Source organism: Pristiophorus japonicus, chromosome 1 (assembly GCF_044704955.1).
Source record: "Pristiophorus japonicus isolate sPriJap1 chromosome 1, sPriJap1.hap1, whole genome shotgun sequence".
Classification (NCBI taxonomy): domain Eukaryota; kingdom Metazoa; phylum Chordata; class Chondrichthyes; family Pristiophoridae; genus Pristiophorus; species Pristiophorus japonicus.
Window position 1 is genome coordinate 523,600,592 of NC_091977.1, and position 27,758 is coordinate 523,628,349.

At 44.8% G+C, this 27,758-nt stretch overlaps 1 protein-coding gene across 4 annotated transcripts in view; it reads left to right on the forward strand.

The window, feature by feature from the left end:
* The window catches only part of ptpn2b (protein tyrosine phosphatase non-receptor type 2b), a 112,044-nt gene that overhangs the window by 25,924 nt on the left and 58,362 nt on the right, over window positions 1–27,758 (forward strand). For 3 of the 4 annotated variants that reach the window (XM_070896540.1, XM_070896539.1, XM_070896541.1), the window contains exons 2-3: window positions 3,138–3,228; window positions 22,799–22,899. In XM_070896540.1, the coding sequence (XP_070752641.1) occupies window positions 3,138–3,228; window positions 22,799–22,899 (192 nt within the window). Of the gene's footprint in view, window positions 1–3,137; window positions 3,229–22,798; window positions 22,900–27,758 lie in introns of those variants that run through there. The other variant, XM_070896542.1, reaches the window with a different exon arrangement.

The window sequence follows — 27,758 nt, forward strand, 5'->3', positions numbered from 1 at the left end:
GCGTGGTCCAGTACCAACTTTAACTGTTACCATCAAGAACAGATTAGTCTATCATCTCATTGCTGTTTGTGAAACTTTGTTGTGCATAAAATGGCTGCCATGTTCATGTACAGAATAGTGACTACATTTTTTTTCTGTTCATTCATGGGATGTGAGCGTTGCTGGCAAGGCCAACATTTATTGACCATTGCCTATTTGCCTTAGAGAAGGTGGTGGTGAGCCGCTGCCTTGAACTGCTGCAGTCCATATGGTGAAAGTACTCCCACAGTGCTGTTAGGTGGGGAGTTACAGGATTTTGACCCAGTGACTTTTTTCCAAAAATATACTTTATTCGTATAATTTTCGCAATGCATTGGAAGTTCAGTACCTTGCAATTCGTTTGGATGCTGACAGCAGTTCCATACCATGCACTAGCGTGCATTTCATTTCAAGGTACAGTTTAATACAATCTTTAAATCACGTTACATGTAGCACTATGCAGGTGAAAGCAGTACATGGAACGGATGGGAATACATTTACATTTCTTTGCAAGTTACTAAACGATGCAGAGACTTTCATTATACATGGCACAACACAGGTGTTTTTCAGCACATGGTGCTCTATGTATACAAACAGATTAACAATTACAGCCCGAGGGGGGGTCTGATTCCATCCCCTGGGTTTACTGCAGCGGAAGGGCCTTAAACTCTGGCACTTCCCCATCGTGCCTTTGCGGCGACTGCACCAATCTTTAGTGCTTCCCTCAGCACGTACTCCTAGACCTTGGATTGCGTCAGTCTGCAACACTCGGCCGTGGACATCTCCTTGCTCTGGAAGACCAGCAAGTTTCGGGAAGAACAAAGTGCGTCTTTCACCGAGTTGATGGTTCTCCAGCAGCAGATGATGTCTGTCTCGGTGTGCGTCCCTGGGAACAGTCTGCAGAGCAGAGAGTCCTGTGGTACGGAGCTGCTTGGGCTGAACCTCGACAGCAACCACTGCATCTCCTTCCAGACCTGCCTTGCAAAGGGGCAATCCCGAAGGAGATGGATGACAGTCTCGTCTGCACCACAGCCGACTCTGGGGCAGAGTGCCGTGTCTCTGAAATCCCGGCTGTGCGTGAATTGATCTGACAGATAGGGCCCTTCTCACCGCCAACCAAGCTACATCTTGGTGCTTGTGTGAAAGCTCTGGCGATGCGACGTTCTGCCATACTAGTTCGACAGTCTGCTCGGGGAACCGCCCGACCGGATCCGTCATCTATTTCTTCTGTAGGGCGTCCAGAACCTTGCATGCCGACCACTGCTTTATGGCCTTGTGTTTTTCTTGAAAAACTTTTCCACGAAGGACAGGTGGTGAGGCATGGCCCAACTGGTTGGAGCATTCCGCGGCAGCCTGGCCAGACCCATCCTTCACAACACGGGACAGATGGAATCTCAGCAAGTAGTGACACTTGGTGTTTGCGTACGAAGGTTCTATGCACAGCTTGATGCAGCCACACACAAAAGTGGCCATCAGGTTGAGGGCTGCATTCGGAATGTCCTTTTCTTCCCTTGTCCAGAGGTATGTACATCGTGTCTCTGTGGACACGGTCCATTTTCGATCTTCAGACAAAATGAAAGTCGGCTTGGGTGACTGCCACGGCACAGGAGCGGGGTATGGGCCAGACCTGCGCCACGTACAACAACACCGAGGGCACCTCACTCCTGATGACCAGGTTCTTTTCTGCAATGGAGAGGGAGCGCAGCTTCCACCATCTCAGTTTATGTTTGACTTTAGCAATACGCTCCTTCCAGTTTTTGGTACACGCCCCGTCCGCTCTGAACCATATTCCCAACACCGTCAGGTAATCTGACTTAATGGTGAAGGGAATAAAGGATCGGTTGGTCCAGCTTCCAAAGAACATGGCCTCGCTTTTGCTGCGATTAACCTTCGTCCCCGAGGCTAGTTCAAACTGGTCGCAGATTGTGAGCAATCCGCGGACCGACTGCGGATCTGAGCAAAAGATGACGACGTCGTCCATGTACAGGGAGGTCTTGACCCGAGTGACTCCGCTACCTGGGATTATGACGATGAAGGAAGGCCGATATAATTCCAAGTCAGGATAGTGTGTGACTTGGAGGTGCTGTGTTCTCATGCGCCTGCTGCCCTTGTCCATCTAGGCGGTAGAGATCGCGGGTTTGGGAGGTGCTGTCGAAGAAGCCTTGGTGAGTTTCAAAATGAGTAATTGGATGCAAAGTGCTTTGGGACATTTCGAGAAATAAGGCATTGCCATGTATCTCAAATGGCCCAAAACATTTTGCATCCAATTAATGCAATGGATATTTTTATAATGTAATTAAAATAGCATAAAGATGAATTAGTTTGATTCAAAAGCTTAAACCAAACTGGTTGAATTGGTTTGGTTTGTGTCATAGGCGCTGTTATAAAAGAATGACTTGTATTTATATAGTGCCTTTCATGATCACCGGACGTCTCAAAGCGCTTTACAGCCAATGAAGGACTTTTAGAGTGTCGTCACAGTTATAATGTAGGAAAGGTGGCAGCCAATCTGCACACAGCAAGCTCCCACAAACAACAATGTGATAATGACCAGATAATCTGTTTTTGTGTTACATTGATTGAGGGCTAAATATTGGCCAGGACATCAGGGATAATTCCCTTGCTCTTTGAAATAATGTCATGGGATCTTTTACGTCCACTTGAGAGAGCAGATGGGGCCTCGGTTTAACGTCTCATTGGAAATATGGCAGCTCCTACAGTGCAGCACTCTCTCTGGAGCACTGGAGTGGCAGCCTAGATTTTTGTGCTCAAGTCTCCTGAAGTTGGAATTGAACCCACAACCTTCTGACTCCGAGACAAAGGTGCTACCCACTGAACCACAGCTGACACTGCAATTAAACATTAAAACAGTGTCATGTAATTTGGAAGCTTTCAGAATAAAACCAATATGATCAACTTTTCAGGAAGCTAGATTATTTTTGTTCAATGTACATTCTTTCCTACATGAAATTGTAAAGGTTTGAAATTTGTATGAAAGTGTTATTAATGAATGCTGCAGGATGAAAAAAAGTATACTGTTTTTAAAAAAAAATATTGTGGTGCGCCTTGATTATTGTGTGCAAATGGTAATGAAAGTGTTTTTTTACTTTTGGTGGCAGGATATTCGAAATGAATCTCAAGACTTTCCCTATGAAGTAGCCAAATATCCAGAAAACCGGATTCGAAACAGATACAGAGATGTTAGCCCTTGTAAGTAGAATGTTTTTGATGTTGTCCTCTGTAGATGTCACATGGCCTAATCTGTGAACATGGTTACCCTTTCAGGTACCTTAGTGACATTAACAATAAAGCCAACATATATTAAATAGCAGTCGATTTCATGTGTTGCACATGGAGAGTCAAATGGAATCTATATGGGTAGAGCTGCAGAACACCAAAGGGCAAAAAATGTTAGTGGGAGTTGTGTACAGACCTCCAAACAGTAGTAGTGATGTTGGGGAGGGCATCAAACAAGAAATTATGGGTGCATGCAATAAGGGTGCAGCAGTTATAATGGGTGACTTTAATATGCACATCGATTGGGCTAACCAAACTGGAAGCAATACAGTGGAGGAGGATTTCCTGGAGTGCATAAGGGATGGTTTTCTAGACCAATATGTCGAGGAACCAACTAGGGGAGAGGTCATCTTAGACTGGGTGTTGTGTAATAAGAGAGGATTAATTAGCAATCTCGTTGTGCGAGGCCCCTTGGGGAAGAGTGACTATAATATGGTGGAATTCTGCATTAGGATGGAGAATGAAACAGTTAATTCAGAGACCATGGTCCAGAACTTAAAGAAGGGTAACTTTGAATGTATGAGACGTGAATTGGCTAGGATAGATTGGCGAATGATACTTGAGAGGTTGACTGTGGATGGGCAATGGCAGACATTTAGAGACTGCATGGATGAACTACAACAATTGTACATTCCTGTCTGGCATAAAAATAAAAAAGCGAAGGTGGGTCAACCGTGGCTATCAAGGGAAATCAGGGATAGTATTAAAGCCAAGGAAGTGGCATACAAATTGGCCAGAAATAGCAGCGGACTGGGAGAAATTTAGAACTCAGCAGAGGAGGACAAAGGGTTTGATTTAGGGCAGGGAAAATGGAGTACGAGAAGAAGCTTGCAGGGAACATTAAGATGGATTGCAAAAGTTTCTATAGATATGTAAAGAGAAAAAGGTTAGTAAAGACAAATGTAGGTCCCTTGCAGTCAGAATCAGGGGAAGTCATAACGGGGAACAAAGAAATGGCGGACCAATTGAACAAGTACTTTGGTTCGGTATTCACTAAGGAGGACACTAACAATATTCCGGATATAAGAAGGGTCAGAGGGTCGAGTAAGGAGGAGGAACTGAGGGAAATCCTTATTAGTCGGGAAATTGTGTTGGGGAAATTGATGGGATTGAAGGCCGATAAATCTCCAGGGCCTGATGGACTGCATCCCAGAGTACTTAAGGAGGTGGCCTTGGAAATAGCGGATGCATTGACAGTCATTTTCCAACATTCCATTGACTCTGGATCAGTTCCTATGGAGTGGAGGATAGCCAATGTAACCCCACTTTTTAAAAAAGGAGGGAGAGAGAAAACGGAATTATAGACCGGTCAGCCTGACATCGGTAGTGGGTAAGATGATGGAATCAATTATTAAGGATGTCATAGCGCATTTGGAAAGAGGTGACATGATAGGTCCAAGTCAGCATGAATTTGTGAAAGGGAAATCATGCTTGACAAATCTTCTGGAATTTTGAGGATGTTTCCAGTAGAGTGGACAAGGGAGAACCATTTGATGTGGTATATTTGGACTTTCAGAAGGCTTTCGACAAGGTTCCACACACGAGATTAATGTGCAAAGTTAAAGCACATGGGATTGGGGGTAGTGTGCTGACATGGATTGAGAAATAGTTGTCAGACAGGAAGCGAAGAGTAGGAGTAAATGGGTACTTTTCAGAATGGCAGGCGGTGAGTAGTGGGGTACCGCAAGGTTCTGTGCTGGAGCCCCAGCTGTTTACACTGTATATTAATGATTTAGACGAGGAGATTAAATGTAGTATCTCCAAATTTGCGGATGACACTAAGTTAGGTGGCAGTGTGAGTTGCGAGGAGGATGCTATGAGGCTGCAGAGCGACTTGGATAGGTTAGGTGAGTGGGCAAATGCATGGCAGATGAAGTATAATGTGGATAAATGTGAGGTCGTCCACTTTGGTGGTAAAAACAGAGAGACAGACTATTATCTGAATGGTGACAGATTAGGAAAAGGGGAGGTGCAACGGGACCCTGGGTGTCATGGTACATCAGTGATTGAAGGTTGGCATGCAGGTACAGCAGGCGGTTAAGAAAGCAAATGGCATGTTGGCCTTCATAGCGAGGGGATTTGAGTACAGGGGCAGGGAGGTGTTGCTACAGTTGCACAGGGCCTTGGTGAGGCCACACCTGGAGTATTGTGGACAGTTTTGGTCTCCAAACCTGAGGAAGGACATTCTTGTTATTGAGGGAGTGCAGCGAAGGTTCACCAGACTGATTCCCGGGATGGCGGGACTGACCTATCAAGAAAGACTAAATCAACTGGGCTTGTATTCACTGGAGTTCAGAAGAATGAGAGGGGACCTTATAGAAACGTTTAAAATTCTGATGCAGGAAGAATGTTCCCAATGTTGGGGAAGTCCAGAACCAGGGGTCACAGTCTAAGGATAAGGGGTAAGCCATTTAGGACCGAGATGAGGAGGAACTTCTTCACCCAGAGTGGTGAACATGTGGAATTCTCTACCACAGAAAGTTGTTGAGGCCAATTCACTAAATATATTCAAAAAGGAGTTAGATGTAGTCCTTACTACTCGGGGGATCAAGGGGTATGGCGAGAAAGCAGAAATGGGGTAGTGAAGTTGCATATTCAGCCATGTACTCATTGAATGGCGGTGCAGGCTAGAAGGGCCGAATGGCCTACTCCTGCACCTATTTTCTATGTTTCTATGTTTCTAAAGCAAGGCAGTCTTCAGGTGAAGTGGACAGGGGATATCTGCTCCGGGGTGCACTGATGTCCCATTTTTAAGTTTTACATTATTTTTCTTTTCTATTATAAATTCTAAGTGCAAATTTATAATGGCAATTGCCTCTGTTTTCTTGTCACACTATAATTGCATCTTCCTGCTTGTGGTGTCACTGCAGTACTTGCAGTGACAAAAAAAAGAAAGACTTGCACCTTTCATGACCACCGGACGTCCCAAAGCGATTTACAGCTAATTAAGTACTTTTTGAAGTGTAGTCACTGTTGTAATGTAGGAAATGCGGCCGCCAATTTGTGCACAGCAAGCTCCCACAAGCAGCAAGGTGGTGATGAGCGAATAATCTGTTTTGGTGATGTTGATTGAGAGACGAATAGTTCCCCAGGAGACTGGGGATAACTCCCCTGCTCTTCTTCGAAAAAATCCCACAGCACTATTAAGAGCGCAGACGGGGCCTCGGTTTAACGTCGCCTCTGAAAGCCGGCACTTCCAACAGTGCAGCACTCCCTCAGCACTACACTGGAGTGTAAGCCTAGATTTTTGTGCTTAAGTATCTGAAGTGGGACTTGGACTGAACCCACAACCTTCTGACTCCGAGGCGAGAGTGCTACCCACTGAGCCACAGCCGACGCTAGAGTTGCAGGGTAACTAGTTTACATAGGCAGTTTGCATTTTAACGGTGGAGATTGGAATTTCTAATGGCAAAATTTGCCAGAAAGTCAATCCAAGATGGAAGATTTTTAGTAATTATCAGTCGATAATTCTGTCATTGAGCAATCTTGACTCTGACTTAAGAGGTTTAAGCCGCAGTCTAGAGATGTGAGCTTTATGCCGAAGCCCGATCTGCCCCCTCAAATGGATGTCAAAGATCCCAGGGTACTATTTGAAGAAGAACAAGGGAGTTTGCCCAGTATCCTGGCCAACATTTATCCCTAAACACCAGCAAAAACAATGTATCTTGTCATTTATCTCACTACAGTTTGTGGGATCTTGGTGTGCACCTGGCTGCTGCTATTGTCTACATTACAAAGTGATTGCACTTCAAATGTACTTGGCTGTGAAGCACCTTGGGATGTCCTAAGGTCGGTCACGAGAGGTGTGATATAAATGCAAGTTCACTCTTTCCTTCACCTGGAAAGGCCTGACCCCATCATTTGAGAGTCACTGGCCTATTAGTGAGTGTCAGCAGACAGTTCTACTGTGGGGATTACTTCCACCCCCTAGGTGCATGTGTGCACATTTATCCAACAGAAGTCACACAGAAGAAAAAGAGATAGCATGGGTGAGACTCCCTTTTAAAATGTATACAACCATACAGGCCTATAGGGTTAAACACTTGTTGTTTACATGCTCAAAAGGAATTCGGATCTGTACAGACATGAACATAAAAAGTACCTGATGTGGAACATGTTGGTTCTATGTAAATTCTGCAGCTGTCTGCAGACTGGTATTGTGAAAGTATTTTTGCTGTTTCCAGTAAATGATTTTCTTGATGATGATTTGAGACAAAATCCTCAGGGGAGTTGTTAACCATGTCAGCTGTGATCTATCTAACGGTTCCTTGTAGTTGTATCAAAGAGCATGTTAATCCCAAACATTACAAGGTTGTAATGCATTCATGGGCTCTCGTTTATGTCTAAGCTGGTAGAGTGAACCATGAGTGGCTTTTGATGTATACTGCAGCTTTTGAACGACACCAGCAGACCTCCCTTGCCATTGCTCATGGTGAGATAGTTTTCCTTTTAAGAACCAGGTGTATTTTAGGAAATAACATTACCAAGGCCACTGATTTACATACAATACAATACTATGTTTCTGTGTTTCTATCAGTATTGGGAAATTCATGGGATCTTGGAGCACTATTGGGGGCCTGGAGACTGCCAGTGGCGGCTAATAATCGAAGTATTTTAAGAAGGAAGTCCCAATGCCTGAATCAGGGTATAGGAACACTGGAAATGTAGGTTCTGGGAATGATGAAGCATGTCCTGGGATTTGGGAGTATGGTGGAGGGTAGTCTCTGGATCAGTGAGCATTGTGGCTGCTTCTGGAATCCGGGCTGTTAGCAGAGATCGGGTGCTGGGAACTGGGAGATGGGGAGGGAAGTTTGGGTAAGGAGCTGCTGGGTTCAGGACTGGGAGGGGTTTTGGGAACATGGGTGGGCACAGTCTTGTAGAATTGGAGGTTACTGGGATCTGGCAGTACTGTGGGAGAAATATAGAAACATAGAAAATAGGTGCAGGAGTAGGCCATTGGGCCCTTCGAGCCTGTACCACCATTCAATAAGATCATGGCTGATCATTCACCTCAGTATCCCTTTTCTGCTTTCTCTCCATACCCCTTGATCCCTTTAGCCGTATGGGTCATATCTAACTCGCTCTTGAATATATCCAATGAACTGGCATCAACAACTCTCTGCGGCAGGGAATTCCACAGCTTAACAACTCTGAGTGAAGAAGCTTCTCTTTATCTCAGTCCTAAATGTCTTACCCCTTATCCTAAGACTCTGTCCCCTGGTTCTGGACTTCCCCAACATCGGGAACATTCTTCCTGCATTTAACCTGTCCAGTCCTGTCAGTATCTTACACGTTTCTATGAGATCCCCTCTCATCCTTCTAAACTCCAGTGAATACAGGCCCAGTAGATCCAGTCTCTCATATGTCAGTCCTGCCGTCCCTGTACAATTGCAGTAAGACCTCCCTGCTCCTATACTCAAATCTCCTAGCTATGAAGGCCAACATGCCATTTGCCTTCTTCACCGACTGCTGTACCTGCATGCTAACTTTCAATGACTGATAAACCATGACACCCAGGTCTCGTTGCACCTCCCCTTTTCCTAATCTGCCGCCATTCAGATAATCTGCCTTCGTGTTTTTGCCCCCAAAGTGGATAACCTCACATTTATCCACATTATACTGCATCTGCAATACATTTGCCCACTCACCTCACCTGTCCAAGTCACCCTGCAGCCTCTTGGCATCCTCCTCACAGCTCACACTGCCACCCAGTTTAGTGTCATCTGCAAACTTGGAGATATTACAATCAATTCCTTCATCCAAATCATTAATGTATATTGTAAAGAGCTGGGGTCCCAGCACTGAGCCCTGCAGCAATCCACTCGTCACTGCCTCCCATTCCGAAAAGGACCCGTTTATCCCGACTCTCTGCTTCCTGTCTGCGAACCAATTCTCTATCAACGCCAGTACATTACCCCCAATACCATGTGCTTTGATTTTGCACACCAATCTCTTGTGTGGGACCTTGTCAAAGGCCTTTTGAAAGTCCAAATATACCACATCCACTGGTTCTCCCTTGTCCACTCTGCTAGTTACATCCTCAAAAAATTCCAGAAAATTTGTCAAGCATGATTTCCCTTTCATAAATCCATGCTGACTTGGACCGATCCGGTCACTGCTTTCCAAATGCGCTATTTCATCCTTAATAATTGATTCCATCACTTTCCCCACTGCTGATGTCAGGCTAACCGGTCTATAATTACCCATTTTCTCTCTTCCCTCCTTTCTTAAAAAGAGGTGTTACATTAGCTACCCTCCAGTCCATAAGAACTGATCCAGAGTCGATAGACTGTTGGAAAATGATCGCCAAGCATCCACTATTTCTAGGGCCACTTCCTTAAGTACTCTAGGATGCAGACAATCAGGCCCTGGGGATATATCGGCCTTCAATCCCATCAATTTCCCTAACACAATTCCTGCATAATAAGGATATCCTTCAGTTCCTCCTTCTCACTAGACCCTCGGTCCCCTAGTACATCCGGAAGGTTATTTGTGTCTTCCTTTGTGAAGACAGAACCAAAGTATGTGTTCAATTGGTCTGCCATTTCTTTGTTCCCCATTATAAATTCACCTGAGTCCGACTGCAAGGGACCTACGTTTGTCTTCCCTAATCTTTTTCTCTTCACATATCTATAGAAGCTTTTGCAGTCAGTTTTTGTGTTCCTGGCATGCTACCTCTCGAACTCTATTTTCCGCTTCCTAATTAAATGCTTTATCCTCCTCTGCTGAATTCTAAATTTCTGACAGTCCTCAGGTTTGCTGCTTTTTCTGGCCAATTTATATGCCTCTTCCTTGGTTCTAACACTATCCTTAATTTCCCTTGTTAGCCACAGTTGAGCCACTTTCCCTGTTTTATTTTTACTCCAGACAGGGATGTACAATTGTTGAAGTTCATCCATGTGATCTATAAATGTTTGCCATTGCTTATCCACCGTCAACCCTTTAAATATCATTTGCCAATCTATTCTAGCCAATTCACTCCATGCTGTCGAAGTTAGCTTTCTTAAGTTCAGGACCCTAGTTTCTGAATTAACTGTGTCACACTCCATCTTAATAAAGAATTCTACCATATTATGGTCACACTTCCCCAAGAGACCTCGCACAACAAGATTGCTAATTAGTCCCTTCTCATTACACATCACCCAGTCATGGATGGCCAGCTCTCTCGTTGGTTTCTCGACATATTGGTCAAGAAAACCATCCCTAATACACTCCAGGAAATCCTCCTCCACCGCATTGCTACCAGTTTGGCTAGCCCAATCTATATGTAAATTAAAGTCGCCCATGATAACTGCTGTACCTTTATTGCACACATCCCTTATTTCTTGTTTGATGATGTCCCCAACCTCACTACTACTGTTTGGTGGTCTGTACACAACTCCCACCAGTGTTTTCTGCCCTTTGGTATTCGGTAGTTCCACGCATACTGATTCCACATCATCCAAGCCAATGTCCATCCTTACTATTGCATTAATATCCTCTCTAATCAGCAACGCCACCCCGCCTCCTTTTCCCTTCTGTCTATCCTTCCTAAATGTTGAATACCCCTGGATGTTGAGTTCCCAGCCTTGGTCACCTTGGAGTCATGTCTCTGTGATGCCAATTACATCATATCCATTAACTGTTATCTGCGCAGTTAATTCGTCCACCTTATTTCGAATACTCCTCGCATTGAGGCACAGAGCCTTCAGGCTTGTCTTTTTGACACACTTTGCCCCTTTAGAATTTTGTTGTAATGTGGCCCTTTTTGTTTTTTGCCTTGGGTTTCTCTGCCCTCCACTTTTACTATTATTCTTTCTATCTTTTGCCTCTGTCTCCCTTTTATTTCCCTCTACCTCCCTGCATAGGTTCCCATCCCCCTGCCATATTAGTTTAACTCCTCCCGAACAGCACTAGCAAGCACTCCCCCGGGACGTTGGTTCCGGTCCTGCCCAGGTGCAAGACCGTCCGGTTTGTACTGGTCCCACCTCCCCCAGAACCGGTTCCAATGACCCAGGAATTTGAATCCCTCCCTTCTGCACCAGGTGTAGCAGCCTTGTGTGGGGAGGCAGTCCAGGAGAATGGGACACATAACCTGAGGTCATAACTCCCCCCCCCCCCCCCCCCCATGTTCCTGAATTTCAGCCTGTGCTCCCCACCCTTTCATAGCCCTGTTTGTGCTCTCGGGCACCCTTCCAATGGTTTCCCCATTGTTAGCGGATTCTTGTCCCCTACCTTAAAGCACTTAAGATCAAATGTTTTCCTTCTTAAAATAAATGGATGGAAAATTGCACGCTGGAATTGTGGATTTTCCTAAAACTTTCTCTTTAGTGTGCTTGGTGAGTTTGCTAACTTGTACAATCTTTAATGAACACAAATTTCCATTAACAAAAATGACCATCAAAGTTCACTGTTTGCATAATTTTCAAATCTTTAAACCTCAAAGTGGTTCAGAAGAGATTTTTCTTCAATACAACTATACAGGTGTATGACTGAAAAAGAAATATAGCCTTCATAAATTGTGCCTTTGGTTTCTTTAACCATCAAAAGAACACAGAAACCTGGCTTGCTCTAATCGCAGATTGTAACCATTGGCTGTGAAGCAATTTGGGACGTCATGAGTTTTTTTCTTTCCGTTTAGATGTTGGCCTGTGAGCAGTTTGTAATGAAAAAATAGCATTTGTTAGTAAATTTAGATAAATGTTGGACTTGCCTGAAATAAATCTTGCAGAATTCAATTTCTCTACATTGTTTGAAAGCCTTTTGGAAAAAGAGCAAAAGGAGCTCTCACATTCTCCCAGCAGAAGGGAATGCACTCTTCACTACATGTCATGCTAATAGACAGATTGAGTGCTGGGAAGTTCTGCAAACTGTACATGCTCAGAGTGCACAGATGTGGTTGAAAGCTCTGTTTAACTGTTGAGGTAAACGTATCCAGTCAAAACTCTGACATTTGAGAGGGGCTGAGGCCTTGAAGTAAAAACTTTCACGGAGGTGTCAAAAGACATAAAGGACAAGTCAGTGGGTAATTTCTGTGGTGGTATTGTGAAATATGCGCTCTTTATTGTTTAAAACTTTATTTTGGACATTAGAAATTTCAGTTGCTGAGCTGAGAAACGATGGTGAACAAATATTAATCTAAAAGCATTTTGAATAATTCAATTAATTTATCAACAGATCATAATTGTAAATCATTTATACATGTTTTATTAATTATAAGTGTTGGCAAATGGTTTCCCATTCTAAATGTTGACATAAAAAGTGTGACAGAAAATATGGACAGGAAGGACATGCCATGTGCAGGATGTTTAATGATCGTAATATGTATATGTGCTAGATTTTATAAAAGGTTAGATTCTTTTGTCTGAGTGATTGGAAATGAGAGGGGACTGATTAGAAGGACAGAAGAATCTACAGCACTATGTAATGTATGTGGGAATACTTCTGGATTCTAATGAATTACAAAACTACAGCTGAGTGCTGCAAATGGAAATAGCTCATCTTGTAAAATCCCAACGGCGGATTTAAAAACAAGAGTTGCTGACGGCTGGGATTTTGCAAGCTAAGCAGTTGCTGTTTGTAGGGCTCAGTGGTATTTTGTTCTGCAGTGTGAGGAGTACTGTGTACTTGGATTGAATATAAAAATTCCAGTTTGAATTCCAAATAGACTATAAATGCATCTCAAGCACTTCATATCCAAACCTAGATTGGGAGTTAGTGCATCCCTTGTGTACAATAGAAGGAGCCTGTTTTCCAGGGAAAAATCCCTGGCATCTTCAGTAAGAATGCATGTGGAGAATCTGCAGGTAGTCAATGCTTCTCCTTAAATAGAGTCCATATGGCACACAAGTAAAACTTCTGACAATGCATGCAGATATGGGCCATAATTAGGCTTCAGAAATCCAGTGCATCCCAGCAACCTGTGCACAATTGTCAGGCGTGTGTGTGTGAATACACAAAGACCAGATGAGACAAGATACAAAATAGGGTCATGAGTTTAGATTCTGCACACAATTCTCCGATGATGAACTTGAGAATTATGTATCCAGTTTAGACTTATCAAGGCTGGGTGCACCAGTAGAGGTATCATTGGCTTTGCCAGCAGAATCACGAGCATTACAGTTTCCCCCCCAAAATTGGTAATTTATATATTTTTTTTAAAGTCAAATAGATTCCTGTTGAGGTCTGCCTGTCTAACCATAAGTCACTGGTGTGCAAAGTTTCTTTTAATTAAACTTCAGGAACATCAAAGCCATTTTTTCTCGTCCCCGCCAAAAGATCTGCTCCCGTTTGTGGCAGGGGCTGACCATGATGGTATCGGGTTTCCCAACATTTAGCTGGAGGAAATTGCAGCTCGGCCGAGACTGAATGGGCAAGCAGAGGAGGGGTTGAGAGAAGTGGTGGAGAGGTAGATGTTGGTGTCATCCGTGTACATATGGAAGATGAGTCCGTGTCTCTGAATGATGCTGATAAGGGACAACGGTGCAGATAAGAGGAGTGGGCGTGGGAAGGTAGGGATTGATCCCTGACATGAGGTGACGTTGTTGTGTTGGGAAGAGGAGCCATTGGTCACGATGATCAAATGGCTAAGAGTTGAACCATGTAAAGGCAACTTTAGCAAAGCGGAGGTGTTGGAGGAGAATGGTGTGCCAAAGGCTGAAGAGAAGTTGAGGAGGACAAGGGGGGTTATAATGCTCTATGCTCACAGTTGCAGAGAATATAATTTGAAAGTTTGGTTCGGGCTGTTTTGCTGCTGTGGGTGGAGTGTGAACCTGATTGGAGGGATTAAAATGGACTTCTGGGAGAGATGGGTGTGGATCTCAGATGTGACTACACATTCAGATTCTTTGGAGAGAAAGGGGAGGTTGGAGATATAGAAACATAGAAAATAGGTGCAGGAGTAGGCCATTCGGCCCTTCTAGCCTGCACCGCCATTCAATGAGTTCATGGCTGAACAAGATGGGATGATAGTTGGCAAGGACAAACGTGCTAAAGGTGGATTTTGAGTTGGGGTGCAATGACGGCAGCTTTGAAAGGTAAGGGTTTGGTTCCTGAGGGGAGGAAGCCCTTTAAATGTCAGCTAGCATGGGCTAGAATGAAGAGATGCTGGGTGATTATCAGTTTAATGGCGATGGAGTTAAGGAAGGAGGAATTGGGTCTCGGATGCAATAAGCCTGGAGGGAGATGGGAGCGAAACTAGTGAGAGAAGGAAGTTTTAAAGTCAGGAGTGGTGGAGGTGGGAAAGGTGGGGGGGGGGAAAGAAGAGAAGCAACTTTATCTTCGTGACCAAGAAATCTATGCGCCCCTGAAAATTCTTGGTGAGAGTGGAGGGGACAGGGGAGAGTAATTTAAGGAGGCAATTGCTAGTGGAAAATGAATCCGGGGTTATCTTTAGCCTTCGGGATGATCCTGGAGCAGTGGGTGGTAAGAATGGGGTAGATGAAGCCAATGAAGAATCTAATTTCTTTGTTAAACCTGCTTCCTGTGACTTGATTCTCTTTTAAAGATTGAAGCTGTTCTGATGGAAGGGACTTTCAGCAGTGAGTCACAGTAATTAAAAAGAACAGAGTAATGAAAGTAATGCCAACTTCACTTTTAATAAAATTGCTTTAACAAAAGAGGCAGCTGTGGTTTTTGCTTCACTTTTCTTGGTTAACTCTAACCTCCCTCCAATGCTCCATTCTGCTCTACCATTATGACTAGCATCAAGTTGGGCCTAATATAAAAACAGGAAATAGAAACATAGAAAATAGGTGCAGGAGTAGGCCGTTTGGCCCGTTGAGCCTGCACCACCATTCAATAAGATCATGGCTGATCATTCACCTCAGTACCCCTTTCCTGCTTTCTCTCCATACCCCTTGATTCCTTTAGCCGTAAGGGCCATATCTAACTCCCTCTTGAATATATCCAATGAACTGGCCTCAACAACTCTCTGTGGTAGAGAATTCCGCAGGTTCACAACTCTGAGTGAAGAAGTTTCTCCTCATCTCAGTCCTAAATGGCTTACCCCTTATCCTTAGACTGTGACCCCTGGTTCTGGACTTCCCCAACATCGGGAACATTCTTCCTGCATCTAACCTGCCCAGCCCCTATGAGATCCCCCCTCATTCATCTGAACTCCATGAATACAGGGCCATTCGATCCAGATTCTCATATGTCAGTCCTGCCATCCCGGGAATCAGTCTGGTGAAACTTCGCTGCACTCCCTCAATAGCAAAAACGTCCTTCCTCAGATTAGGAGACCAAAACTGAACACAATATTCTAGGTGAGGCCTCACCAAGGCCCTGTACAACTGCAGTAAGATCTCCCTGCTCCTATACTAAAATCCCCTAGCTATGAAGGCCAACATACCATTTGCCGCCTTCACAGCCTGCCGTACCTGCATGCCAACTTTCAATGACTGATGTACCATGACACCCAGTATGCTGGAAATACTCAGCAGGTCAGGCAGCGGAGAGAGAAACCGAGTTAACGTTTCTGGTCGATGACCTTTCATCAGAACTAGAAAAAGTTAGAGATGCAACAGGTTTTTAAGCAAATACAGAGACAGGGAAAGGAGGGAGGGGAGGAAATGACAAAAGGCAAGGTCTGTGATCGGGTGCAAGGCAGGAGAGATTTAATGACAAAAGGGATCTTGGTGCAAGGCGAAGGGAATGGTAATGAGACAAGTAAAGACACACAAGATGGGTTGAGAGGAGGTGTAAATGGGAATAGCAGAATCTTTACCAACATCCGCTGTCGTCTTTTTTAAATGGGGGCAATGTTTATGTTCTGAAATTATTGAACTCCATTTTGAGTCCGGAAGGCTGTGAAGTGCTGAACCTCGAGCTTACGTTGAGCTTCATTGGAGGCTGAGTTCAGATGTCAGAATAGGGAATTAAAATGACAGGTCACACTTGCGAACTGAATTGAGGTTTCCGCAAAGCAATTGCCCAATCTGCGTTTGGTCTCCCCAGTGCAGGGGACCGCATCGTGAGCAGCGAATACAGTATACTAAATTGAAAGAAGTATAAGTAAATCGCTGTTTCACCTGGAAAGAGTGTTTGGGGTCCTGGGCAGTGGGAAGGGAGGAGGTAAAATAGCAGGTTTTGCATTTCCAGCGCTTTTGAAGGGGAGGTGTTTGGGATGATTGAAGACTGGAGCAGGGTGTCGTGGAGGGAAGGGGAAGATGTGTTGGTAGCATCATGCTGGAGGTAGTGGAAATGCTGTTGAATATGGAGGCCTCCGGGGTGGATGGTGAACACAACCCCCTCCAAGTCTCACACCATCCTGACTTGGAAATATATCGCCGTTCCTTCATCGTCACTGGCCCAAAATCCTGCAACTCCCTTCCCAACAGCACTGTGGAAGTAACTTCACCATACGAACTGCAGCAGTTCAAGAAGGCGGCTCGCCACCAACGGCAATTAGGGATGGGCAATCAATGTTGGCCTTGCCAGCGATGCCCACATCCCAGGAACAAATTTAAAAAAGTGAGGGCAAGAGATAAACCCTACTGTGGTTCTGGGAGGGAAGGGAAGAGAAGGACTTTTATCTGTTGGATTCTCCCTTTCCTGTGTCCACAATTTCAATAGTGCATACTGCGATTTCACCATTTTTATTGTGTTGTAAGTTCATTAGTTTGCCATTACTTTTTACAGTTCAGTCATTCAAAATTTGTGTTACCTGGTAAATGCTTCCTCGAAGAAATCTGAGCAGAAATAAAAGTCGAAGGAGATAGCCACAGGCCATGTCCTGACTGGTTTGGGTACTGAAAAGACTCTCCACTAACTGAGATGCCCCAAGCAGTAAGTTTAAAAAAAAAACCAAAATAGTACATTCTAACCTACAGACAATTGCCTGGGGCTTGTCATGTTAGGTAGTTCAATACTGGCTGATGTCAATTTTGTCAGATGTGTGGGATACATTCCAATCAACACTCTGATCTAGATTGTTACAGGTAGGTCTTTTTTTCTTGGACTTCTCCAGCCTTGTTCCTGCTTTCTCAATCTGCACCATCGTGTTTGGCCTGATGCCATGAAATAAGGATGTTGATTTGCTGCTGGGTGATTGTACTGGCCGATCTTATTAAAGATCATTCTCCACCCGGCTCCCAACCTGGGAGGTGCTGGATTACCCAAGTGAAACCTCTGGCAACTCCCCTTGCTGTGGCTACATCAGGGAAGATGCGTGGCATTGGTTTCTTTTAATACCCTTTTCTTTTGGAGCACTTGCCTCTTAAGCGTTTGGATCCTCAGTCTGAGGCCTTGCGTTTCACTGGGAGAATTCCTTTCATTCATTTTGGAAAAGGGACAAAACACAATTCATTGGGGGAAAGAATCTGGATGTGTAAGCATCTATATAATGTAAAACACACAGTATTTCAGAAAAGCAGACATCAGGCGCAGACTACCGGGGTGAATAATACAAATGTGACTGATACAGAAAGAAAACTGTGTCAGTGAGATAGGAGAGAGCAGCGCACCGAGAAAGGGCCAGACATGGCTTTGACTGATCAGCTGACCAGAGTTGGAACACATTGCACAGTGAAATACAGACCGACACACACAGATCATGACAAAGACTGATGATGGACACCATTCAACATTGTGAAGGCAAACCGAGGTACAAGAAGAAAGATTGGAGCCAAAGAGAAGCAATGAATGGATATATAAAGAGTCATGAGGGGGAAACAAAGAAAGACTTAGTCTGCTGCAACTGAATAAGAGTTACCTAAAGATCAGACCTATACCGAATTCATGATCAGCAAAGCCACTGGATATAAGAACATAAGAAATCGGAGCGGGAGCAGGAGTAGGCCATTTGGCCCCTCGAGCCTGCTCCGCCATTTAAAAAGATCATGGCTGATCTGATCATGGACTCTGCTCCACTTCCCTGGCCGCTCCCCATAACCCTTTACTCCCTTATCGCCCAAAGATCTGTCCATCTCTGCCTCAAATATATTCAATGACCCAGCCTCCACAACTCTCTGGGGCAGTGAATTCCATAGCTTTACAACCCTCAGAAGAAATTTCTCCTCCTCTCAGTTTTAAATGGGTGGCCCCTTATTCTAAGACTACGTTCCCTAGTTTTAGTTTCCCCTATGTGGAAATATCCTCTCTGCATCCACCTTGTCGAGCCCCCTCATTATCTTGTGTTTAATAAGATCACACCTCTTTCTTCTGAACTCCACTGAGTATAGGCCCAATCTACTCAACCTATCTTCATAAGTCAACCCCCTCATCTCCGGAATCAACCTAGTGAACCTTCTCTGAATAGCCTCCAATGCAAGTATATCCTTCCTTAAATGTAGAGATCAAAACTGCACGCAGTACTCTCGGTGTGGCCTCATCAATACCATGTACAGTTGTAGCAGGACTTCTCTGTTTTTATACTCTATCCCCCTTGCAATAAAGGCCAACATTCCATTTGCCTTCCTGATTACTTGCTGTACCTGCATACTAACTTTTTTTGTTTCATGCACAAGGACCCAGGTCTCTCTGTATTGCAGCACTTTGCAATTTTTCTCCATTTAAATTATAATTTGCTTTTCTATTATTTCTGCCTAAATGGATAACTTCACATTTTCCCACATTATACTCCATCTGCCAAATGTTTGCCCACTCACTTAGCCTGTCTACATCCCTTTGCAGATTTTTTGTGTCCGCCTCACAATTTGCTTTCCCACCCATCTTTGTATCATCAGCAAACTTGGCTACATTACACTCGGTCCCTTCATCCAAGTCATTAATATAGATTGTAAATAGTTGAGGACCCAGCACCGATCCCTGCAGCACCCCCACTCGTCACTGTTTGCCAACTGGAAAATGATCCATTTATTCTGACAGTTAGCCAATCCTCTTTCCATACTAATATATTATCCCCAACCCCGTGAGCTTTTATTCTTGTGCAGTAACCTTTTATGTGGCACCTTATTGAATGCCTTCTGGAAATCCAAATACACCACATCCTCTGGTTCCCACTTATCCACCCTGCTCGTTATATCCTCAAAGAACATATGTACCTCATTTAGTGACCTGTTAAAATGTGCACACTAATTTTACACACAAAGCAGCTGATAATTTAATGCTAAATATTCTAATTCAAGAATGTTTCTTCCCAGCTGTGAAAGAGTTAAGCAGCTGTGTTTGTGTGTAGGCTGCCTCAGGAACTATTCATAGTATTACATCAGTTCGTCTTTCTGAAACAGTGATGTAATCTTTCCGAGAACACTAGAGGTTTGGTTTACCAGAAAGAGTAGAACTTTTCCTGTTGGCACCTGAGATGTAGGCATTGTAAACATGATTATGGAAACATTATTGGACCCTTAATGATGTAGAAATGAGCTGAATGTATCTGTTTTGGAAAATGCAGCTTATTTAGAATGACTCGTAGGCTGCTGCTGTGTTAAATTACTCCAAACAAATGGTAGTTGTGTTTTGTTTAAAATGTAAGCCTTTTCAGTATATTTGTGTCATCTACATATAATCGGCATCACTTTTAACTGAATTTTTGAATATGTTTCATTGTACAATTGGGACGAATAAAATATTCCACCCACGCTCTGCATACACAGTGTGGGAGTGCAAGCCGTTCTACATTATCATGTAATTTGTGTTGAGAACCTGGTGAAGACAAACATTAATGATCAGGGGTATGTCGGTTTTAATTGTTCAAATTAGACCATTTTTAATTTCAACTATAAATCCACTGCCATCTCTCTTTTCCTGCTCTTTAACTGCTATAAATCATTCTCATTCATAGAATGCTGGCAGTGAGTTCAAACCTGTTTTTTCTTAAATTTTCAACTTTGCCCTAGGTTGAGTTTTATTGAACATACTGCACATGGAGATAAAGCTGTTATATTTAATATATTTCATTACTTGGGCTGGCCTGATAATAATGGCAGCTTACAGGCTCCCGCAAGTGGAAATGTCGCTCATTGTGCATTCCTTCACCCCACCCACACTATAATCCACAACAGTTTATTGTGATTCTTGCCAAATTAGTTTTTCTGCTTTACTAGCCGATCTCCAGTGGCATTGCTTACCGAGTCTCGATTTTGTCTGTACACAATGTATTCGAACAAGTAGTATTATCAGGGACATTGATCAGCATCGCGAGTGCTGCTGAGATCTAGCACTGGTACAACGTCTGAGGTCCAGCAACATGGGGGTGGAGGGGTGCTTGGGGATTTTGTAATCATTTTTTCCTGGGCGGGGGTGATGTCACAGGGTGAGGGAGCACCAGAGAGAGAGGTTCTTGCAACACTGGGGTGGAGGGGAGGAGGGGAGGAGGCAGTCAGCAGTTGAAAGCACTCTCGCCTCTGAGTCAGAAGGCTGTGGGTTTAAGTCCCACTCCAGAGACTTGAGCACAAAAATCTAGGCTGAGACTCCCTCAGTACTGCACTGTCGGAGGTGCCGTCTTTCAGATGAGACGTTAAACCATGCCCCCGTCTGCTCTCTCGGGTACATGTAAAAGATCCCATAGCAGTATTTTGAAGATGGGGGAAGGTCTCCCCAGTGTCCTGGCCAATATTTAACCCTCAATCAACATCACTAAAACAGATTATCTGGTCTGTATCACCTTGCTATTTGTGGGAGCTTGCTGTGCGCAAATTGGCTGCTGTGTTTTCTACATTACAACAGTAACTACACTTCAAAAAGTACTTTATTGGCTGTAAAGTGCTTTGGGTTGTCCAGTATTCGTGAAAGGTGCTATATAAATGAAAGTGTTTTTTTTCACTGGGGCAGGTCTCTGGGTATCGAAGCATTGGGGGTGGTGCCCCTAATTCAGAACGTTGAGAATTCAAGTCCGGAGATGGGTTTGAATATGGGGCGGGGGTGGGGGGGGGAGGGGGTGTTTGTTTGCTTGTTCAGGTAGATTTATTTGAAGAAAATATTGTCCTGGCCAATGTTTATTGCTCAGACAGCACCGACAAAACCAGATTAACTGGTCTTTTTATGTTGCATGCTGTTTCTAGAATTGTGCTGAAAGCAAATTGATTTGCCTAATATAACAGTGACTAAACTTCAGAAGTGGCTATGATACCATTGGCACTTTGAAATTACTGGGTGTTTTACAAGATCCCTGTTAATTGAATAATTGGTTTCCCTTTTATCTTTTTGAATAATGAATATCTGTTGCAGTTTTCAAACTATATCTCTTGTTTTCTGTGAATGTGAAATAATTGAAGGAATGTATGCAAGTATTTGAAATTGTGAAGTAGAAAGTATTTGAAATTGTGAAGTGGAAATTGTTCTTTAAATTTAATTAGAGAAAAGTACTATATTATTTTTGGGGTTGGGGAAAAGAGATTTTGAGGCCACCCACCCAGTCGAAACAGGGCGGTAGCGACCTACAATTAGTGGAGAATGACTTGCAGCTTCATTCCCACCGTAACTGGCCACTGCAATCTTCCCATGGGCCTACTGCTGGGTGGCTGGAATGTCTGCCTGAGTCGGGCAGAACGCCCTTTTAATACGCAATGTTCCCTATTTTTTTTGGGGGTGTGTGTGGCTCATTAAAATTTCCGCAGATGCGCATTTTTTTTCATTGTAAAGCTTTTTGCGCTGGACCTCCAGACATTGCAGCTTAACGTGGACATTGCTTAGTACTGGGTGAAGTGTGCTTCTTGACTGCTTTGCCCAGTATCAACTGGTAGTCCAGCCAAAGAGGAGCCCATGGGTAAGTTTTTCTGTTAATGTGTCTGGGCAGAGCAGGAGTGCTCTTCCAGGCTGCACAAAACCAGCCTGCGCTGTTGCTTTTCTGGCCCGGAGGCCCCTCAATGTTGCGGCGGCCAGAGCCGGTGGAATGCCCCGTAGAGATTTTTTCCTGCCTGCAGCCCACTGGCTGAATGCGAATGAGTTCTGGCTCTCAAAAAAAGAACATAAGAAATAGGGGCAGGAGTAGGTCCAAATGGCCCTTCGAGCCGGCTCCACCATTCAATACGATCATGGCTGATCATCGACCTCAACTCCACTTTCCCATCCGATCTCCATATCCCTTGATTCCCCAATGGACTGGGCCTCCACCTGCTGGAACTATCGGGCGGGGGGAGGCGGCTACCGATCTGGCAGCTGGCTGCTCGAATTCTGCTCGGGGCGGGGTGGGGGGGGAGGGGGAGGGAAATCTAGCCCTTGTATTCAGAAACCCGAAGTTGAGTGTTCAGCTTCCCCGTGCCCCATTCTTGTTGAATCAAGGTGTGAGGATGGAGTATTTTTCCATTTTATGTAGCCAGTGTCGGGATTAAGTACTCCCAGAACAGGTATGCCATGAGAGACCTTAATGGTTTGAGACTGCTCGATCTCATCTTTTTAATTTCAGTCCCCTGACAGTTGAGAAAGGGGTCTTTAATTTCATCAGTTGATCCGGATTCAAATCCAGATCCACCATTCTATTTAAGTTTTAGTACTAATTATTTTATACTGCCTATATAAGTGTAACATGGTCTAAAATGTTAACTGTGATCTGACATCGCCATTAAAGTATTAATATATTTTAAAAATTATTTTTTAATTGTAGTTGACCACAGCCGTGTTAAGCTTCAGAAAGCAGACAATGATTATATCAATGCAAGCCTAATTGTCATGGAAGAAGCCCAGAGAAACTACATTTTAACACAGGTAGGTAGATGTAGAATGAACCACAGTGATTGTTGCAGAGTGTGATTGATATTGAAATTTTTGCAGTAGAGTTATGTAGCATTGATTCCCAATACGTTTAACCTCCAACCCCCAAATGAACAGGGAAATTCCAATAGGAATGCATTTCTTTTGGTCTTGGGGCCCCTATTTTCCACTCGTTGGATTTTTGGCACCGCGCATGTTAACGTACAATTTTTTTGTGTATGTTTGCGGCAGGAAACAAAATCGGGACTTTCACCAAAGAAATAATTGAATTTGGTGCAGCACTCTCCGAAGTTAGTCTTGGAGCGGAGCTTCAAGTCTGCGCTAAAAACTCTGGGCATGCGCGAAAAGCTGAAGTTGCCGGGGCAGCCAGAGACGCTAAAGCCCGCTCCCCCGAAAGGTTGGTACCCCACCGCTGCCAAAATGGCCGACAAGCAACCTCTTTCCACCGCCCCCCCGCCGCCACCCTCCCCCCCCCCCCCCCCCGGGGCTGGACCTGTTGCAATCCCGGGCCGAAAGGACTGCTTCCCACCGGCTGAACTCGCTGCAATCCCGAGCCGAATGGCCCTCCCGTTCCCAAACTTCAACTCGCAGGGGGATGGGGCGGGGGGTGCAATTCAGCCCGGGATTGCAGCGGGTCCAGCCGGTGGGGAACACAAACCTTTCGGCCCGGGAATGCAGCGGAGGGGGAGCAGCCCTTTCGGCCCGGAAATCTTCTTCCCTTGCTCCAAAAAAAGTTCCCTGTAGAGAGAAAAAAAAGTATTTTATCATGTATTATTGCCTTGGTACTGTCCTCTTGTGTCTCGTGCTGATTCCTTAAGTGAACGTATGTTTGTTTTTTTTGCGGTGCTTTTGGGCAGTATGCGCCGCGCTGAAAAATTCGTGGCCGGCCAGAAAAACGGCGCCCAATTCCCGTTTTGACTCGTGTCTGCAGCAACATTTTTTAAACTAGCGCACATGGTTGGTACTGGCGTCCAAGCGTTGGCGAAAGTTGGAAAGTGAGTATTTAACGCCAAATAATGGCGCACAATCGTGGTGAAAATAGGGCCCTAGCTCGTACTGCACATGGAGATACAGGCTGATGGTCATCATTTGCAATTGGCAGGTGTCTATACATCAGCCTTGTTTTGGGAGGGTGCCACAGTTATTTTTCCTCTGTTGGCACAAGGAGAAAGTGTTTATGTATGAGTAGGTCAGATTAATTTTTCAGCTAGTTTCAAACTTTACAAGATCGCCGCTCCTGAAACTTGTTTATTTTTGGTGTTCGCAGTTGCTTGATTGAGGCCTATGTTGCTTGTCAAGTTAGGAACATTAAAACCGGAGTAGGCCATTCAGCCACACGAGCCTGCTCCACCATTCAATGAGATCTACGACTTGAATCCATATCCCTTTGGCACATATCCTTTAATACCTTTTGGTTAACAGAAAGCTATCAATCTCTGATTTTAAAATCAACAATTGATATTGCAACCCTTGAAGTCTGGGTATCATTCTGGTAAACCTATGCTGTACTCCCTCCAAGGCCAGTATATCCTTCCTAAGGTGTGGTGCTTAGAACTGCTCACAGTACTCCAGGTGTGGTATAACCAGGGTTTTGTATAGCTGCAGCATAACTTCTAGGCCTTTGTATTCTAGTCCTCTAGATATAAAGGCCAGCATCCCATTTGCCTTTTTGATTATTTTCTGTACCTGTTCATGACATTTTAATGATCTATGTACCTGGACCCCAAGCCTCTTTGGACCTCCACTTTTTTAGCCTTTCACCATTTAGAAAATATTATTTTTTGGTCCAAAGTGGATGACCTCATTGCCTACATTAAAATCCATTTGCCATAGTTTTTTCCATAAATCTTAAACATTCACTCTCTATCACCATACTGTGGCTGCAGTGTGTACCATCTAGAAGATGCACTGCAAGAACTCGCCAAGGCTTCTACGGCAGCACCTCAAACCTGCGACCTATACAACCTAGAAGGACAAGGGCAGCAGGAGAATGGGAACACCACCATCTCCACGTTCCCCTCCATGTCACACACATAGAAACAAAAAAAATAGGTGCAGGAGCAGGCCAATTGGCCCCTTGAGCCTGCACCACCATTCAATATGATCATGGCTGATCATGCAACTTCAGTACCCCATTCCTGCTTTCTCTCCATGCCCTTTGATCCCTTTAGTTGTAAGGGCCACATCTAACTCCCTTTTGAATACATCTAATGAACTGGCCTCAACAATTTTCTGTGGTAGAGAATTCCACATGTTCACCACTCTCTGGGTGAAGAAGTTTCTCCTCATCTCGGTCCTAAATAGCTTACCCCTTATCCTTAGACTGTGACCCCTGGTTCTGGACTTCCCCAACATTGGGAACATTCTTCCTGCATCTAACCTGTCTAAACCCATCAGAATTTTAAAAGTTTCTATGAGATCCCCTCTCATTCTTCTGAACTCCAGTGAATATAAGCCTAGTCGATCCAGTCTCTCCTCATATGTCAGTCCTGCCATCCCGGGAATCAGTCTAGTGAACCTTCGCTGCACTCCCTCAATAGCAAGTACGTCCTTCCTCAGATTAAGAGACCAAAACTGAACACATTATTCCAGGTGTGGCCTCACCAAGGCCCTGTACAACTGCAATAAGACCTCCATGCTCCTTTACTCAAATCCCCTAGCTATGAAGGCCACCATTTGCCACCTTCACCGCCTGCTGTACCTGCATGCCAACTTTCAATGATTGATATACCATGACTCCCAGAACTCGTTGCACCTCCCCTTTTCCTAATCTGCCGCCATTCAGATAATAATCCTTCGTGTTTTTGCCACCAAAGTGGATAACCTCACATTTATCCACATTATACTGCATCTGCCATGCATTTGCCCACTCACCTAACCGGTCCAAGTCACCCTGCAGCCTCTTAGCATCCTCCTCACAGCTCACAAACGCCACCCAGCTTAGTGCCATCTGCAAACTTGGAGATATTACACTCAATTCCTTCATCTAAATCATTGATGTATATTGTAAATAGCTGGCGTCCCAGCACTGAGCCCTGCTGCACCCCACTAGTCGCTGCCTGCCATTCCAAAAAGGACCCATTTATCCTGACTCTCTGCTCCCTGTCTGCCACCCAGTTCTCTATCCAAGTCAGTACATTAACCCCAATGCCATGTGCTTTAATTTTGCACACCAATCTCTTGTGTGGGACCTTGTCAAAAGCCTTTTGAAAGTCCAAATACACCACTGGTTCTCCCTTGTCCATTCTACTAGTTACATTCTCCAAAAATTCTACAAGATTTGTCCAGCATGATTTCCCTTTCATAAATCTATGCTGACTTGGACAGATCCTGTCACTGCTTTCCAAATGCGCTGCTATTACATCTTTAATAATTGATTCCAACATTTTCCCCACTACTGATGTCAGGCTAACAGGTCTATAATTCCCCATTTTCTCTCCCTCCTCTTTTTAAAAAGTGGTGTTACATGAGCTACCCTCCAGTCCATAAGAACTGATCCAGAGTCAGTAGACTGTTGGAAAATGATCACCAATGCATCCACTATTTCTAGGGCCACTTCCTAGAAATGCAGACTATCAGGCCCGGGGATTTATCGGCCTTCAATCCCATCAATTTCCTTAACACAATTTCCCGTCTAATAAGGATTTCCTTCAGTTCCTCCTTCCCTCTAGATCCTCGGTCCCCTAGTATTTCCGGAAGGTTATTTGTGTCTTCCTTCGTGAAGACAGAACCCAAACTATTTGTTCAATTGGTCTGCCATTTCTTTGTTCCCCATTATAAATTCACCTGATTCTGACTGCAAGGAACCTACATTTGTCTTCACTAATCTTTTTCTCTTCATGTATCTATAGAAGCTTTTGCAGTTAGTTTTTATGTTCCCTGCAAGCTTACTCTCATGCTCAATTTTGCCCCTCCTAATTAAACCCTTTGTCCTCCTCTACTGAATTCTAAATTTCTCCCAGTCCTCAGGTTTGCTGCTTTTTCTGGCCAATTTATATGCCTCTTCTTTGGATTTAACACTATCCCTAATTTCCCTTGTTAGCCATGGTTCAGCCACCTTTTCCGATTTATTTTACACCAGACAGGGATGTACAATTGTTGAAGTTCATCCATGTGATCTTTAAATGTCTGCTATTGCCTATCCACCGTCAACCCTTTAAGTATCATTCGCCAGTCTATTCTAGCCAATTCACATCTCATATCATCGAAGTTACCTTTCTTTAAGTTCAGGACCCTAGTCTGAAGGAGATTGGGGGGGGTGGGGGGGAAAGAGAAGGGGGAGGGAGGCTGAACGGGCCGGGCCCGAGACTTCGGGCAGGACTCGTCCCCAGCACCAGATTTACAGGTAGGTGGCGTCGGGTCGGGGGGGTGGTGGGAGGGAGGTCGGTTCGGTTTGGGTCGGAGGGAGGGAGGGAGGGAGGGAGGGAGGGAGAGGGAGGTCAGGTCGGGGGGAGGGAGGTCGGGTCGGATCCAGTCCGGAGGCAGGGTGAGGGGTAGCGGGTGTCTGGTCTGGTCCGGTCCGCGGGTGGGGGCGGGGGCTTGTCGGGTCCGGTCCGGGCAGGGGGGCGGGTGTCGGGTCCGGTCCGGGGGGGGGGGGGGAGCGGGAGTCGGGTCGGGAAGAAGCAGGAGCTGGCCGTGGGAGGAGCCTTATTCACGCAGCCCCAGTGAGGCCATTCGGCCAGGGCTAGGGGCTGCGTGCTTCGGGCCCCTCCCACACAGTTTCGGGCGCCTGGAGCTACTGCACTTGCGAGCCCACTGTAGCGCGCATGTGCAGAGGCCCCGGCACTGTTTTCAGCGCAGGGACCTGGCTCCGCCCCCTACAGCTCCTGCTGCGCTGCGCCGAGGGCCAGAGG